The sequence below is a fragment of the Artemia sp. Qi Xiang Cuo genome, chromosome 5, assembly GCF_049724085.1.
Source record: "Artemia sp. Qi Xiang Cuo chromosome 5, ASM4972408v1, whole genome shotgun sequence".
NCBI lineage: Eukaryota > Metazoa > Arthropoda > Branchiopoda > Anostraca > Artemiidae > Artemia > Artemia sp. Qi Xiang Cuo.
This window is the reverse complement of record NC_142798.1, coordinates 20,474,566-20,492,032: the sequence shown is the minus strand read 5'-3', so window position 1 is coordinate 20,492,032 and position 17,467 is coordinate 20,474,566. Positions and strand designations below refer to the sequence as shown.

Sequence of the window (17,467 nt, the reverse complement as noted above, 5' to 3'; positions counted from 1 at the left end):
AAGCTCTTTTTAAGATTGTATAAAAATGATGTCGTTTCATTTGTTGATAGGAAAGTCTATCCATCATCCGTCCATGTGTCATTCCTAGGGCAGAGCAAAGGTAGATAGGCTATGCTCAAACGTCTGGTGAGATCTCTTGAAGAATATTTTTTTTTCCATTAGCATCAGTTTGGGGTTCGCGCGAAGTATTCTACAGAACATGCTTGTAATAAACTTCTTCAGTTTATACGACGATATTTAGATTCTAATCTTATTCCTTCAACCATTTTTATTGATGTAAAGAAAGCTTTTGACACAAGATCCTCATTTGTAAACATTCTCATCATGGTGTGCTTGGGGAAGCATTGTCTTGGTTCTCTTCATACCTCACTGACAGATCTATCGCCATGGAAGATACAGGCAAAGAAGTTCTAATTAAATACGGAGTACCCCAAGGTTCTATTCTTGGGCCAACCCTCTTCCTGATTTATGTGAACGACCTCTACTGACTTCTTAACACCCCAATTACCAATGTTTGCTGTGGATTGTGTCACAAATGTTACTCTCAGACTATGTCGGCGTCCACATCTGATAGTCGAGAAGAACTGGTAGCATTTGCAGATGACACTAGTCTAGGTGCTGCAGCTCCGGATGAGTCATCCCTTACTCTAAAGCTTCAAGCAATGACTGAGAAGATACTCAATTGGTTTGATATAAATCAACTAGCTTTAAAAGTAAAAAAGTCATACCTTCTAATTTTTCCCGTACAGGTGTGAGCTGTCCCACAATTACTGAGCTTCCTACACCAAGAGGCTCCATAAGTCACCCCACGGATCGATATGTGCGATTCCTGGGAGTTCTTTTGGATGAAAATATATTGTTTAAATGGTACGTTCAAGTAATAAGAGTGAAAATTTCCCGTGGACTTGGAATCATCCGTAAATTAAAGCGTTTATTTCCTTTTCCCATATTCTGTCTTTTATATTTCTCCCTAATTTTTCCTTATGTATGTTACTGTTCGTCTGTGTGGATGTCTAAATTTCCTTCTGTACCTGCTCCTGTTCATGCTCTTCATGAGAAAGAGGTAAGAGTTCTCCAGTCGGCTACACACACTCCTGTTGATCTCCTTAAGATTAAAGATATTTATGTTATATCTCTATCTTCGTTGGCATATCAATTCTTCCACGGAGATCTCCCATGTTGTTTTTCTGGACTACTTAAACTAGTCAGGGAAGTAAATTTGTATACAGTTCGAAACTGAGAGGATGTGATGATTCCGGCTACTCCCTCGGTTACTTCAGACTTTGATCTGGTCGTTACTGTGGGACGTGCCTGGAACTTGGTTCCTGCTGAGATTCGTCAGTCACGAACACTTGGCTCCTTTAAAAGACATATGAAAAGTCTCTTATTAAAGGGAAATATTAAATACTTTTTAGCTGTTTTATGGCTTTTTTTGGGGGGGGGGGGGTTTGTTTTTTTGGTGTTGGATCCTCAATAATGTAGAGAATTTTATTTTGTTATTTATTGTCGGGTGATAGGAGGGTCGCTGTTCCAAGATCACAATAATGAAAAAAAATTATTTTATTATGTATGGTAATGTTCTATACAAAACAATGTGAATGTAATAGACAAGACAACCAAAACGTAAAAGCAGAAGAGCTGCAGATCTTATTGTCATCAAATATCACATGTGATAGTAGTAGAGAAAGGCATAATATTATATCCTTCTCCCTGTTTGGTGATTGGAAGAGTTCGTACTGGAAATCTAGATATTTTATGCCTATGATGAAAAATTTACGCTCTGCCCTTTTCTTGAGGCCCTTTATTAGGTGTTTTTGTGTCATTTAAAATTGGGATTTGCTCACAAGCACAGTTCACAACAGGTTTTTGAACTTCTTCAACTTTGTTTTCCTTATCCACTTCACCACTCACAGATATTTTACAGCTATATTCAACTGAAGGAGGTTAAAGGAGCACTTGTTCAAAAGGAGGTTCATTCACTGTTGTCAAAGTCTGTGACTGAGGTACATGACCATCCATTTTATTGATATTTACATTCCGACATTTGGCTTTTACACATTGTTTTGTACAACCTGCACTGGTGAGCCAAAACTACTTGCATACACAATTGGAGGATATTTGTGTGAAATCTGCTCATGCATCTGTACTGGGAGCGTTGAGTCTGAGATGGATGAATGGGAGTTTGTGACATTGGACTTTGCTGTGAACTCCCTACACTCAAAGTAAAAGAGGCAGGAGTTATTGGCGAAGGCCCTGGAGACTGCATTGGGGCATAAGAGCTCACTTGCTGCATTATCTGAAAGTTCAAGTTAAATAATTCAAAACAAAAATAAAGAAAAAGAAGAAACAAAGCACTTCTTAAAAAATAAACAAAACAATAATTAGGTTCATTCGACGTTGCACTTTGATCTAGAATGATCTTCCTGGGGAAGTTATCTCTAAAAGTTTTTCTGTTGGCTCTTTCAAAAAAAGGTTCAATAGTCACCTAGAATCTTGATAAATGACTAGTGACAAATCAGATATCTAACAATACCTAGCACCCCAAATTTAGGAATAAAAATAAAAAAATTATATACTCTACATACTAAAATCTGAAAACACAAGAGATATTAACACTATTTAAAGAAAAGTTGTACAAAGTATTTTTGCTGATATAAGAGCTAGATATAGCGTATTTCAGACTAAAGTCAGTCGTATTTATTCAACAATAAAAACTGAAGTTAAAAGCTTTCAAAAAAAAAAAATTCAATTAATGCTTATTTTGAACATGTTTTATGCTAGACTGTTTAAGATTAAGAGTTTGAGTCAATAAAACAGAAAGGAACAATTTATAAGCTTTCTAGGTGACTTTAATATTAACATGCTGGATATGGAGTCTTCTGTGACTTCTCAGTTATTAAATTTGTGTATGTCTTATGGGCTGTTCCCAACGATTAACATCCCAACTAGAGTTTCTAGGAAGTCTGCAAAACTTTTGGATAATGTTTTTTCCAATTCACCTTTTAGATCGCCAAGAGTTCTTGTAAATGTGGAATCTGACCACTTTGGTGTTTTTGCAGATTTTGAGGTATCTATCCCTAAGCGAGAAACTCCTGAACGGAGTAAAAGAGTTGTAGTTTTTGATCGCAGTGCCCTGTCGAAACTAAAAAATAATATGGTTCATATTGATTGGGTATCTCTGTTTGGAAATGAGAGTGATGTAAATACTAAATTTTCACTCTTTTATAGTAAGCTTTTAGAAATGGTTAAGGAAGTGGGAGCAGTGAAGAATTCGAAAGGTCGAAAACATAATGGGAGGAAGCCATGGATAACGCATGACCTTCTTCGAAAAATAAATGTAAGAGATAGACTGTTTAAGTCACAAGCTTTAAGACCGACGGATGAGAATAAAGAGCGATACCGTGTTTTTCGTAATTGTTTGAATAATCTCCTCCGTGAGGCTAAACAAAAATATTTTGGTATGAAGTTCAATGATGTTAAAGGTAACCCGTTGAAAACTTGGCAAATAATCCGTAATGTTATAGGTCAGCGTTCTAATATTCTACCAACTGAAGTGACTGTTAATGAGGTTATAATTGCAGATGGTACTGGGATATGTAATGAGTTTTTAAATAATTTTTGTTCAGTAGGCCTACAAAGAGCCGAGATGATTTTCTCGTCTCCAGATGACCCACCCTTTGGATCTACTCTACCATCTCCTGCAAATGTATCGCTAAATCTAAAGATGATTACATTAGATGAGTTAAGGGATATTATCTATAGTATGAAAAATAGTTCGTCCGGTAGTGACCTAGTTAGCCTAAAAATTCTAAAATACATTTTCCCTTGTATATCTGGTGTTCTGACATCACTGATTAATGATTTCTTCCGTCAAGGAAGGTTTCCAGATTGTTTAAAAAATGCAAGAGTGACACCGGTTTATAAAGGTGGTGATAGAAATGATTTGGGTAATTATCGCCCAATATCAGTCTTGCCAGTTATTTCTCGTCTTATTGAAAAATGTTTTAGTAATCGGTTGACCTATTTTTTAGAGAAGTTTAAATTGTTGAATAATAATCAGTTCGGTTTCAGAAAAGATAGGAAGACAGAGGATGCATTGATATTTTTTACTAGTATAATTAACATAGCTTTAGATGAAGGATTTAAGGTTGGTGCAGTGTTTCTAGACTTACAGAAGGCTTTTGATACAGTTGACCATGGCCTACTCCTGGGAAAATGCGAGGTCTATGGGATCCGAGGTAAAGCTCTTGACTTTATACGGAGTTTCCTTAGTAACCGGTACCAGTTTGTAAAGATGACTTGTATACAATCAGGCGCCCGCCCAGTGACTAGTGGTGTCCCGCAGGGCAGTGTGGCCAGATTGGCTTATTTTACGCCAAACTGGCTTATTTTGTTGGCGACTGGCGAAAAATTTTTTGGAACTGGCTTGTGGCTTAAAACTTGGCTATTTTTATTTTGAGCTGGCTTATTTCTTGGCGTGATTTACTTTTTCGGGAAGAATTTATATTTTTTGGCAATTCATCCGATTTTCGAACGAACGAATGCTCACGAAAGGTCAAAATCACGTTTTAACTCTATGGTCAAAATACGAATCTAACCGCAGCACTGCGGTGAAGTTTTCAAATCCTAAGAGACACGTGGCTTCGTAACAACAGCATAAAAAGCATTAGCCATTAAGTCATGGGGTTGAACTACAGCTGAAGGTACAATATATTAGCTGTTATTTATTAGTATAGAATAACGCCAGGAATCAAACTCATAACAGGCATGTCTGTAACATCTACAGATCCTGTTTAACTGTTCAGTTCATGTGAGTCGTCCAGGAGTCGTCATGTACGCTCTAGCTATTTTCTGTGGTTTGTATCTCTGTACAAACAGATTGGGTACACAGCCTAGCCGACTGGGTACACACCCCAATGCATTGGGTACTGCCCCCAATATGTTGGGTACCCCAACCCATTTTCACTTTTTGTCTAGGCCTATTCTGAGAAAATACATTTATTTATATTTGAGGTTTTCTTTGCATCACATCAGTTTAAATATGCTCAAAGGAAGAAGCAAATTGGTCATTGGTTTTCTCAGAATACATGCAAAAGTGAAAATCATTATGGGGCAGTTGGGGATATTAATTGTTTTATGTACTACCATCAACATAATGTACTACTTCACCCCTGCAGTAGTACACCACAGGATCTGTACCTAAGAATTTGAGTGCTACATCCCACAATCAGTACTACATAAAACATGGCATAGATCCTACTACGCTATATATGGAGTAGGTCCTGCTATGCTATATATGGAGAAGTACACTTGGTTAGATGTAGGTATCAAATTCTAAGGTCCAGATCCTGTTGTATACTGCTACAGTGGTGAAGGAGTATATTATATGTTGATGTTTGTATATAAAACAATTAATCCCTAACTGGTATGGGGGGAGGTACCCAATCCATTGAGGTGTGTACCTCAATGCATTGGCTACCAGCAAATTGGGTACATGCCACAGAAAAATAGCTGGTGTACATGACTGGTTTGCAACCCCATATTTAGCGGTAATGAGCATCAGCATGTGACATAATCGAACCTGAAGCAATCAATCTTGTTTCAGACTCACTTATATTCATTTGCCCCAATGTATTAGCCTATAGTTATATACCAGAGAAATTAGTTATATATAATATAGACTAATAGCTAATATGTAATAAAGTACCATATAATACTAATGAAAATATCAGAAAGAGATATATAAGTACAGAAGCAGGATGAGTAGATGAGTTACCCTTGCTTTGATGTCTGATTTCTTTGTTACTGTTGCTGTAGCCTAGGCCTATAGGGTAAGACTCCTAGTGATTAGCCAGTGCCTAATCTGATCTGTATCTCTGATTAGAATGCAGTATGTCCTTTACCTGGCAGCTGAGACTTTAATCTTGACCACTACTAATTTTCAGAATTATCAATCTTGGCCAATAGTCTACAAATCTTGACCACAAAATTGATAATTAAACATGAGACATTAGCTTTAACAGACAGCGACTATGGAAGTTATCCTATAGTTTTGTTATTTAGAAAAAAACCTTTCAGATTTTGAAATAAACAAGGTCCATTGTTATATTAAATTAAATCAATCAACTGTAGACAGTCAATGCAAGTGTCCTGAAAATCAGAAGATTGACCCCTCTTCTTTCTGGGTTGGGTTGACAATATATCCAAATCTTTAGTGTGTTTTTCTTTTCTCATGATAAGCTCAAGCACTTCTTCTTGGGAGAATTCAATTTTTACTGAATGAGATAATCCCTTACTACATCGTTTATCTTGTTCTAAAAATTATGTTACTGCTATAGCAAACTGCCTTGTTGTAAACACTGCTTATTAATATTCAAAATGTGGATGAATATGGAAAGATGTAAATCAGTTATTAGCTAATAATGTGAGGTAACATCATAGTAGGGTTTATCTAATTCAATATAGTCAGTGTATTTTGACCTACTATATATGGTGTTGTAGATTTAGATCCATTGACAGTTTTCTTTCCAGTATTTTACAATTCAATAGTATGTGCTCATGGGTTTCTTCTGTGTTTTTACAGTACCTGCAAAATGGGCTATTGGCAACTTCTGCATTTGGCTGCTTTATTTTGTATGAAGGAGAGTGGTGGTTGAAGTTAGCTGTACTTGAACATGGGCAGTTGAACCAGACTGATTGTATGCTGGTCGGAAAGGGGGATAAATTTGGTGGCTTTAATTCAAGCAATGTTTTTAGTCATAATCTAGTTGTATCCCTTATAGTTAGAGATTTCACTGGTTCCATTTGGCTTTTTGCTTTTCTATCTTGTCTGCTTTTTCATTTCCTTCTTTACCTAGATGACTAGGTATATATTGAAACTTAGTAACAAAGCCTAATCTTCCAAGGCTGCTTAGGTTTTCTTTGGTTTGATTTAGGCCTATGCCCAGTGTTTCAAAGTTAGTGTTTCATAGGATATAGAGAGCAGATTTAGAGTCAGAGAATATTACTATATGTTAATTGTTCTGTTTCACTTTAATTAGGGTCTCTAAGCACAAATTGATTGCAGCTACTTTTGATTACAGCTGTTAGTGTGCTGGTCCCTGCCTTGTGTTTTTTCACAATGCATAGGCTGAGCTCTTTTAAAAAGCATCCACTTCCACATCCCTCTTCACTTAAAGATCAATCAACATATACTTGGGCATATCCATTAAATTCCCTTTTTAAGAGCTGTTTGATATCATGGATTGCAGTTTGGGATTCAATTTGTTCCTATTTTGAGGGGAGGAATTCTAGTTTAACCCTGGGGTGATTGATCCCCAAGTAAATTCGAATTCAACTCCTCCATACTCTCCTCCAGACTGCTCATGCTGGGTGGGCTTATAATAAAAATTAACCAGGAAAATATTAATTTTTAAAAGATTTAATCAGTCGAAATAACATAACTACAAGCGTAACTTGACCCCACAAAACCCCTGGAGAAAGGTATTTAAGTTATGACATTTGTCCATTGTTTATATAAAGTATTTGCTATTGAGAAATATGTATGAATTTTTTCCATGGGGGGGGAGGTTTTGGGCATTAGGCCTAATGGAAGGAATACTCATATAAACTTCAGAGAGGGCTCATTTGATTGAAAATTGAAAGTTCTAGTTCACTTTTTAAGCATCACAAGATTTTGGTGGGTAGCCAGCTCCCCCCCCCCCAAACCTCTTTTTTTCCTGATGCATCCAATAAAAATTTTAAATGTATCCAATAAAAATGTTCAAAGATCATATAAAAAAAATTCTGGCGACAATACAACCCCCCCAGGACCCGGGTAGGCATTGTACGTTGTGCCCTAGGGGCATATATAAGTCCTATGGAAGTGATTCTCATATTAACTTCAACGAGGGCTCATTTGATGGGAAATTTACTGTCCTCGTACAATTTTTAGAGTCAATAGGGATTTGAGGGCACCTAGCCCCCCTCCCCTCGATTCCCTTTTTTCCTCAAATACATCCAATAAGAACTTTGAGATAGTTTTTTTTTTAAATAGTTCAAAGATCATCTAACAAAAACTCCAGGGTCAGCACAGCCCCCCAGGGCCCAGGGGCAGGTGTTGTAAGTTACGCCCTGGGGAATATATGGCTCTTATTGAAGGGATGCTTGTAAAAACTTCAGAGATGGCTTATTTTATTGGAAATTGCAAGTTATAGTTCAATTTTTTAGAGTACAAAGAGATTGGAGGGCAACTAGCCCCCCCCCCCCATGCTCCTTGTCCCCAAATGCATCCAATAAAAATTTTGCGATAACCATTAAGTTAAAAATTGCTCAAAAGTCAGATAGCAAAAATTCAGGTGTCCTCACTACCCCCCAGGGCCTGGGGCAGGCATTGTAAGTTGTGCTGCATTGGGTCACAGAGTATCATTATAGTAATCAGAGGTCCGACTCAGTGAAATTATGGGATACAGAAATTGCAGCACACACACGGACAGTGCTCGAACCAACACAGGAGAAATTGAGCCGGTGGGCGTCCTCGTCAATAATTTTCCCCGAACTGTTGGACAGGAAAGTAAGCATGGTCGAGCATTTTCTGAGCATAGCGCGCGGGAATTTCTGTAACGTCTCTAGAGTTCCACATGGGGTAGCGGTTTATCGCAATTCTACTAAATGCAGCCTCAAAATAATCTCTACACTGGAACTGAACTTCCGCAAGACAGGGAACAAATTGAAAGGTGGATAATGCCATTAGGATCAAAGGACCTGAAAAGTAGTAAGTATTTCTATAAAATGGCAGTCAAAACTTGGACACCATTAAAAGTAAAGTTAGATTTTGGGCAAAAAATTGTCTGGCTTATTTTTGGCTTGTTTTTCAAAGGCTGCGGCTTACTTTTTTGTTCACGATCTGGCCACACTGCCGCAGGGGTCAGTTCTTGGTCCGATTATTTTTTTATTGTATATTAATGATTTGCCTGATTGTATCCCAGGTTGTTGTTTTAATGTTAGTGATATGGTCAAAAATCCCAGGAATGAGACGGTGTCATTATTTGCTGATGACACAGTTGCTGTTAGTACCGCGAAGACAGAAGAATTACTTCAGACATCGTTGAAAGATGCTATTGAAAGGTTATATTCCTGGTTGAGGGTGAATAGATTAAAGATTAATCTGGGTAAGACTAATTTTGTTATTTTTTCCCGTTCACCAGATTTTTATCCATGGTTTCAGGATATTGCAACACAGTATGGAGCTTTAAAGCGGGTGTGTTCTTATAAGTACCTGGGGGTTTATATTAATGATGTTTTATCATTCAAGCGCCATGTACATTATGTTTGTAAAACCGTGTCTCGGAACCTGGGTATAATGAGAAAACTTAAGCATTTTTTCCTCCTTTTGTTATGCGCCTTCTTTATTATTCTCTTATCCATCCATATATATTGTATTGTAGTAGCGTTTGGCTTGAAACATTTCCTTCTATTGTTCGGCCAATACGAGTTCTACAAAACAACGCTGTTCGGCTGTTAGATGGCTTACAACCCCGGGATTCGGTACGAAACGTGTATGAGCGTGTAAAGATACTGCCAGCTTCCGGATTAAGGGAGTTGTATACACTTCTATTCATTTTTAGGATTCAGAGGGGTATAAACCTCCCGTGTTTTGATAGCTTGGCTAACCTGAGATCTTCTGTCCATGATTATGATACTAGGTCATCTGCAGAGATTAATATTCCACTGGTAGTTTCGGCCCGATCGATGTTTTCTTTGCTTCACAGGGGAATCAGAAGTTGGAACCATCTTGATCAAAATATAAAAAATATAGTTGATATTTCTTCGTTTAAGATAGTAATTAAAAGGATGCTTTTTAGTATGCATGAATTTTTTTTTTTTGTTGTTACAATTAATTTATTTTTTTATAAGTATATAGTTTTTTTAATGATATTGGTAAATTTTTATGGCTCCTGGGGGTGATGATTATGAATATTATTGCAAATTTAATGAAAATGTTAAGGTTTAAGGTTTGTGGTGCTGTTTGGGGACTGTGATATAGATAGGTTATTATTTTTTTCGTTTTTTTTTTTTATTGTTTTGTTATGTTAGTTTATTTTTGCCACCCCCTTGGACAATCTTTTACTTCTTGGGGTGGCCACTAAACTTATGTTAAATTGTTTGTTTGTTTAGAATAAATCTCTCTCTCTCTCTAATTAAAAAAACCAAAAGTACAGATATTAAGGCTATTAATGGAAGCATTACAAAATACTTTTTGCCGAAAAATAGCTGAAAAGGCATAGAAGTTTTTATGCAAAAATCAGCCGTGTTTATTTAAAAATCGAAAATAACTTTCAATTCAATATTTTTTCTAGCCATTCTGAACACAAAGCAGTAATAAATTGCCACAGACAAGTTTCAGATTAGTTTCTCTTTAAACGTGTTGCATAGTGAACACAGTTCACGCCTATAAGTCTTGATGACTCATCCTTTTCGCCTCGTCTCTGGAAGGGATCATCTTGGCAAGAGAGGAGTTCTGGTGTCAATTTCCATAATTTAGAGGGGGCGGGGGGGGGGGTCAATGACAATACCAAAGAAGGCAACTTTCAATGTAAATATCCCAAGACCTAAGGAGGGGAAAATCTGGAGTACGCTTTTCTATGTGATTTTGTGGTGCCTCAACAAATTGATGATGCTTCTGTAAAGGGATCTTTCTTCTTATAGCGTCTGTTTGAACAAATTTAAAATGTTTGCCAAGAAAATGCTTCCTTTTCTGGGAAATACCGGTTGGTCATTTTCTATGCTCTTAAAATACTGAAAGAAAATACTGCATTTAAGGAGCAGTAAATTGGGAATAGAACTTTAATATAAAATAAAATACATTACTGATGGTTTTGATACAACTGGGCAAATTTTCTAAAATGGACAGAAAATAACATGTTAAAAATTATCCACATCCTTCTCTAACTTTATTATATTTTCTGCAGATATTGCCATATATTGATAGATCTGTATGTCTAAAGGTGGTGATTTCAAAGAAGCCCTTGTATTCTAATAAAACATAAACAACCAAAGATGTCATAACTGAATAAAGAAAATCAAGATTTTCAACAATTTCCAATCCACAAAAATATAAAAAAAGGGAATCCGGCACTGAAGAAAAAACTACAGTGTAGTAATTAAACGATTAATAGTCCATGAAAGTTGGCAAAATTGAAATGAAACTAAGTATTGAGCTTTCTAAGTCTTGTTGTAGCAAAAAAAGAAAATTTACGAAGATAGTAGATACATCGCCCTAGGATGGTAGATCTTTCTCCACTGTTCTATGGAAAGGTAATCCCACTCCTCAGAGTTTTTACTCCCCTCCCAGATTAAAAAAAAAACTTTTTTGGTATTTCGTTGAAAAAAAAACGAAAAATAGACAAACTGCCCCCCCCCCCCCAGATTTAATACATTTTGTCCCCCCAACCCAACATTTGAATTGGTTGAATTGGTGCCATTGGCTGTCATACAAGGATAGTTGTTCTACAAATAACACTCTTTGCCCCAGTGTCAACCACATTTTCTAAAGTCACTAATAGGCTATGGGTCATCATTATCATCAAACAATAATCAAAATTCTTGTTACCAGCCTACTTTCTGTTAGTACTGAAGTGGTTAGATTTTCAGGGATTTCTTGAATAGGATCCCGTATGCAAATAGTATGATGGCACTGCAATCAGGTTTTGAGAATGTCCAGGATACGCGAAGCCAGTTAAATAAAGTTTTTATTTAGACACCCAAGTTAAAAAATCATCTTAGAACACTTGTAGTCTTAAAAAAAACCTAATCGGTATTATATTAATACTGAATGAATGATTTTTATTACCCATCTTTAGCAATACAAAAAAGTAAAAATGGAGTAGAGAGAAAATGAAAAGAAAACAACAAAACACATCGAACAAACGAAATACTTAAATTAATACTTCAATAACTAAGAAAAAACAACAACAAACCAATGGCTAAACTATTTACATAAAAAGACAACCATTACACATTACTGACTATAGCTTCAAACATACTATGCGTTGGGTCTAAAGACTTCGGGAACTTTTCCCTCCTGGTCGCGATCACGACGAAGGGGTCATCGAGTCCGTAACGTGCTGAAATCTGGCGGTTTCTTCGCCAGGGGGGAAGGCTAAGCAGATATTTTGCAAACTTATAGAACACTGTACGGATTGTTTTTTTATCATCAAAACTAAACAAAGACCAAAAAGGTGACAAAGCTAAGATATGAGGGGTGGCAAAGGAATTGAAGATCCGTGCTAGAATGCGGCGGTTATATAGGCGTTTGCATGACAAAATCATCCCATACGCTTTTCGGACCCATTGGCAAACCAAGGTAAGTCATTGATGCTGCTGCAGTAACAGTATTACAACCTAGTGCAAATATGACAGGCACCAACTCTTTCTTACGACAATTAAAGACGACCACCTCACTTTTGCTGGAGTTGGATTCTAGGCGTATGTTAGCATATTCGTTAAACAAAGCTCTGAAATTACTCTCTATGCCACTGACGGATCTACTCAGACTTAAAATATCATCGGTATAATTAACAAGAGACAAATCAATTCCACGAAAAATAAAGCACGTTTTCACCGTCTTCTGAGCCTCGATGATACTGTTATTATAAAGAGAAGGTGATGATGAAGCCCCTTGGCGAATGCCTTTTCGTACTTGTATGAGGAAATCGGATACAGTCGGGCTCTGGTTTTTTAGTACCCTTACTCTAACCTTCAACTTAAAATACATGTTCCCATAAGTAGCAATTATAGATCTGTCAAGACCTCTCTTAAACGCAGAGACAAGCAGTCGTGCATGGATACCCGAATCAAATGCCCCGCGGACGTCATGGCCTGCAAGTACCACGGTTTCTCCTTTAGCATCTGCGTCCAACAAAACATTAGACAATAGGCTATGCACGTGTTCGCGGCTAATATTTCTCTTGAAACCGAACTGCGATTCTGGCGTACTACAGACATACTTTATCTCCTCAATAACTAATAACTCCATCAATTTACAAAAACAGGAGCAACGGTTATCGGGCGGTAAGAACAACATTCAGATGGATCTTCACCTTTCTTGATGACAGGGGTGATTACACCGGTACAAAAAATATCTGGCACTAGACCGCAACTAAAAATCATTTGGAACATAAATGCTAGATGTACTGTTAACAGTTCACTACCGAAAATCAGATGCATACCACAAATATTATCTACTCCTTTAGAGTACTTCTTTTTTAGTTTAAAGATAGCTGAACAAACATCTGACACCCTGGCTACATAGCCAGGATCCGGTTCCAAAGATTATAAACAGAGATCAAGATCTCTCTCAAAAGTAAACTCCAATTCAAGAACAGTTGAAGCAAACTCGCTCATGAGATAACTATTCCATTCACTTTGACCAGGGGCGGATTCGTTACTGGGCGCTTTTGAAGATCGATTTTTCTTTATGAATTTCGAAATTTTATTTGGATCGACTCGTAGCAACTCACTGCTTTCATCAATCACATGAGAGCGATGCAAGGCAAGACATTTGGAGAACTACCGCTTTGTATACAATTGAACATTGTTTACAATGCCTTGTTTAGGACTGCTCGAATCAATCCACACACTATACCACATTTTAGCTTGTTGAAACGCATTAACCAAAGCTGGGTTTTCCGACCATCCTGGAACTTATGACCCAATTCTCACTTTACGAATAGGAACCGCGGTTTTTTTTGCACAGCGCAAGGCGTGAGTTATTTCACTACAATAGATATTTAGAAGTATTTGTTTTTCATCACATGCAATCGGCGAGCTTTGGAGTAGTAGCTAGGAAGGGACTTTAATCTTTTCCAGGATTCCATCACACACAGACCTGAACATGGCTAAATTAGCTTTTTGCCTTTCAGTCTTCTGGAACCACTTTTTCTCCTTTGGAGCATCATTTGGGGCATAATTCAGGAGGTCATTAATAATGAAGGCATTAGCCACCGGAAGGTGATCAGAAACATAGAAGCTGATATCAACCTCACAATCACCATGAGTCCTCAAGTCGGGAGAGCACAGCAGAAATTCGAGCGAGGACGTGGAACCGGAATTATGCACATACGTGAAATCTACTCTGTTTCTCAGTACCCGCAAACTTGGGCAGGCATCGAGCAGGATTTGACCTCTCGGATCATTAGCATCAGAGAGGTTAGAGTTCATATCTCCGGTAATAAAACAGGAAACTTTTTCCGCCGCGCATAATGTAAAAACAGCGGCTACTTTTCCACAAGCAATATTAAACTTATTGTCAGATTGGACATTCCTGTAGTTCGTTGGCATATAGACTGAGAGCACAACAGTATTTTCAATTTTCACTGCAATATAAAAGTCCGCTTCTTTAAACGTCGAGGCTCGAAGCGAGGCACGGACAATGATAGCAACACCACCAGAGAGACGACCTCTTCCCGACCTCCTAGAAGGAATGCCAAACACATTTACGTTTTCGTTTAGTTGTAAGAGCTGGAGTCCCTCAGCCGACAGGAAATATTCCTGCTCGCAAACAATGTCAAATTTGTCAGCAAGGTTTTCTAAAAATGGTAATTTAGATAGTACTCCGCCATTTATGTTCCACGTCACTATTTTCAGAGTGCTGGAGCTAGTCATCGCTTAGATAGGGCCTTTTTGGCTTCTCGACAACTGAAACTGTAGCAGGGGTACTTATCGGAGCCACACAGGCCGCACTTCATCTGGTTCTGGCACGGGTGTCTTTGGAATTAGTGTGGTCTCCTCCACAGTTTGAGCATCTTGCTTTATTAGAGCAATCCTTTGCAATATGCCCATAGGCCTGACACTTATAGCAACGCCTCGGGAGAAAATGAAAGCCCTCGACTGGAATTCGTTCGTAGCCTATAATAAGCAGAGGTTTCATTGCGGAGGGTAGATGCTGCTTGGTCACAAATTTCAGTCTGAACGATCTCGTTTTACCGATCTGAGAGGCCTCAGCACAATTATTCACAAGACCACAAAGATCCTCCTCACTAAACGTTTGATAATTGAATGAAAAATGAGACTTACTACAATTTCAACTCAATGAATACATAAAAAAAGAAAAAAAATGAATCAAACGTTAAAAAATCCGCAGTATAATAAGCGAATCCATTTTTAAATTAATTTAGAAGCTAGATTATAATATGCTAATGTCTGTTGCTTACCTCTTTTACCAGTTCGCCAAATTAAAATGTAACCAAGCATCGAGGTTTCTGAGTCTTAAAGTCACAAAAAAAAAACACAAAAAGGATAAGATCACTTATTAATAGTGACGTACTTCAACAATTATCTCCTATGTTGTTAGTCAAATTGTACAACTAAATTACGTTTTAACAGATTTAGAAATTAGACCTTACTGGGTAGAGGGATGCTGACTGATGACCAATTGTCATAAGAGTGGGCAGCGAGACATGAGGAAGTTGATTTGTAATGTGAGGTGGAAGAACACCAGATGTGGGCTATGAATACATTGAGCGTGTCTGAGACTGCACCATCGGCTGGATACTATTCCTTGATGGTATTCCTCTTTGCATCATCTGATAGAAAGGCTGTACCATTGGTGTTTGATTTTGAGCATTTCCACCACCTAGAAAATATCAATTATAATGGAAACTCGTTTTCAAATAAATGTCTGCAAATAATATTTATTTATTAAAAACTCATCATAACAAAAATGACAGAGACAAATATCTGTCAAACCCTTCATTTACAGAAGACAAAAACAAAAGTAAGAAAAATAAAATAAATAAAAGTACAACTAGAAACACTATTAGAGACAATAATGCGATGAAAAGAATTTTGAAGAAGGAAAACGAGGATAGAAGGATAAATACCAAAATCCCTTTTTGAAAACAGTTTTGAAAAGGGCAACTCGCTATTTTTGAAAGGGCAACTTTGAGTTGCTCTTTTACCGTTGTTTGGCGAGGGCATTTTTTAATTTAGTGTTTGTTTTCGAGGTTTGCTTTGTTTCAATTTGTCCTTAGGACTTTCATTGGTATATTTTTTTTTACTGTTTATTTACTTTTGTGCACTGAGGACGGTCGAGCGAAGCTTTCTCGACGGAAATGTCTGCACATTCATCCTTCCTTTTTTCACTGGCTGGAATTATCCTCGTTTTTTCTTCTTCGATAGTTTTTTCCATTTTGTCAAGAATAGCTAGAGTGGTCTTAGAAATTATTTATCATTGTAGTACTAACGTCAATAGACAATGGGCCTTTAAAGCTTGGGCCTCGATACACTTGGGTCCACTCCGCCACAAATTACGCAAAATAACGTCGATAGGCGATACAGACAGTAATTCACTTGACACAATCAATTAGCTTATCAAACAAATTTTAGAGCCCAAATTTAGTTGTTTAATTGCAATTTTAATCGTTTGCTAGATGCGGAAGTATATACAGCCGAAATTTTAGACAGAAGGATGGGTGTCTATCCTACCCACTTTTGCAAGAATGACTGGACGTATATATACATTTTCCATTTTTCGTTCAGAAAAGCTGAGGTTTATAAGCAAAATTAATCCCGTAAAAAATTGAAGGTGAATTTACTTTACATCGTTTTTATTGCCTTTTGATTACAAACTATAGTACTAGAATATCTTTCAATGCTAATATTGACTATTTTTACTGGGATACAGAACTGAAAATGAAGTGTTCTTCCACTAAAAAAAATAGCCGAAATTGGACGAAATTTCACATTCAAATAGAGCGTGATGAAATAAGGGTTTCAAGATTTGGGCGAAAAAAAATCCAACAAAAAGTCTAAAAAAAGTCGTATGATTTTTCTGATGAAATTTAAGCAATAGCCTAACATTAGGAAAATGAAAAATTAACCTGTTCCAAGGCCATGTTAATCGAGAGAGGGGATTTCACCCTCTTCCTCAGACGAGGGGTAGCAATTTTATTGAATGAATTTAACTATTGAATTTGATCTTAACTATGGTTAAGTTCTTTATGGTTAAGTTGTCTTAACTATGGTTAAGACAACTTGAATTTAATTATGGTTCTAATTTGAGGTAGCAGAAGGCCAGAATTGGTAGCCACAAGAATGGTAGGTGGTGATTGTAGAAAAAGTCAAGACAGATAGTCCGAGAAATTGAGAGGCAAATCTGGGATAAGCCCTTTTTAGGATTGTATAAAAATGATGTCATTTCATTTGTTGATAGATAAGTCTATCTATCATCCATCCATGTGTCATTCCTAGGGCAGAACAAAGGTAGATAGGCTAGTCATAGAATTAAGGGATGAAAGATTGGATTGATTTTGGGTTGACGCGTGATGGACAATGTCCACTGGACAGAGGGGCAATCAAATGGCCCCTCTAACCCACTCCTTTCTTCAGGGATGCCTACCAAATTTGGACAGCCAGAGAATACAAAACAGAAGAGTTCAATAAAAAGAGGAACTGCTTCCAGATACATATGAGCCAAGAAACATTCATT

The 17,467-nt window shown here is 37.2% G+C and overlaps 1 protein-coding gene across 3 annotated transcripts in view; it reads right to left on the bottom strand.

Moving 5' to 3' along the window:
* Positions 1 to 1,545: 1,545 nt before the first annotated feature.
* Positions 1,546 to 17,467, bottom strand: part of LOC148951935 (uncharacterized) — a 35,394-nt gene continuing 19,472 nt past the window's right edge. For 2 of the 3 annotated variants that reach the window (XM_089089417.1, XM_089089416.1), the window contains exons 2-3: positions 15,384 to 15,613; positions 1,547 to 2,296 (exon numbers count right to left, since the gene is read on the bottom strand). In XM_089089417.1, the coding sequence (XP_088945543.1) occupies positions 2,021 to 2,296; positions 15,384 to 15,419 (312 nt within the window). In that variant the 5' untranslated portion in view covers positions 15,420 to 15,613 and the 3' untranslated portion in view covers positions 1,547 to 2,020. Of the gene's footprint in view, positions 2,297 to 15,383; positions 15,614 to 17,467 lie in introns of all 3 variants that reach the window. The other variant, XR_016141787.1, reaches the window with a different exon arrangement.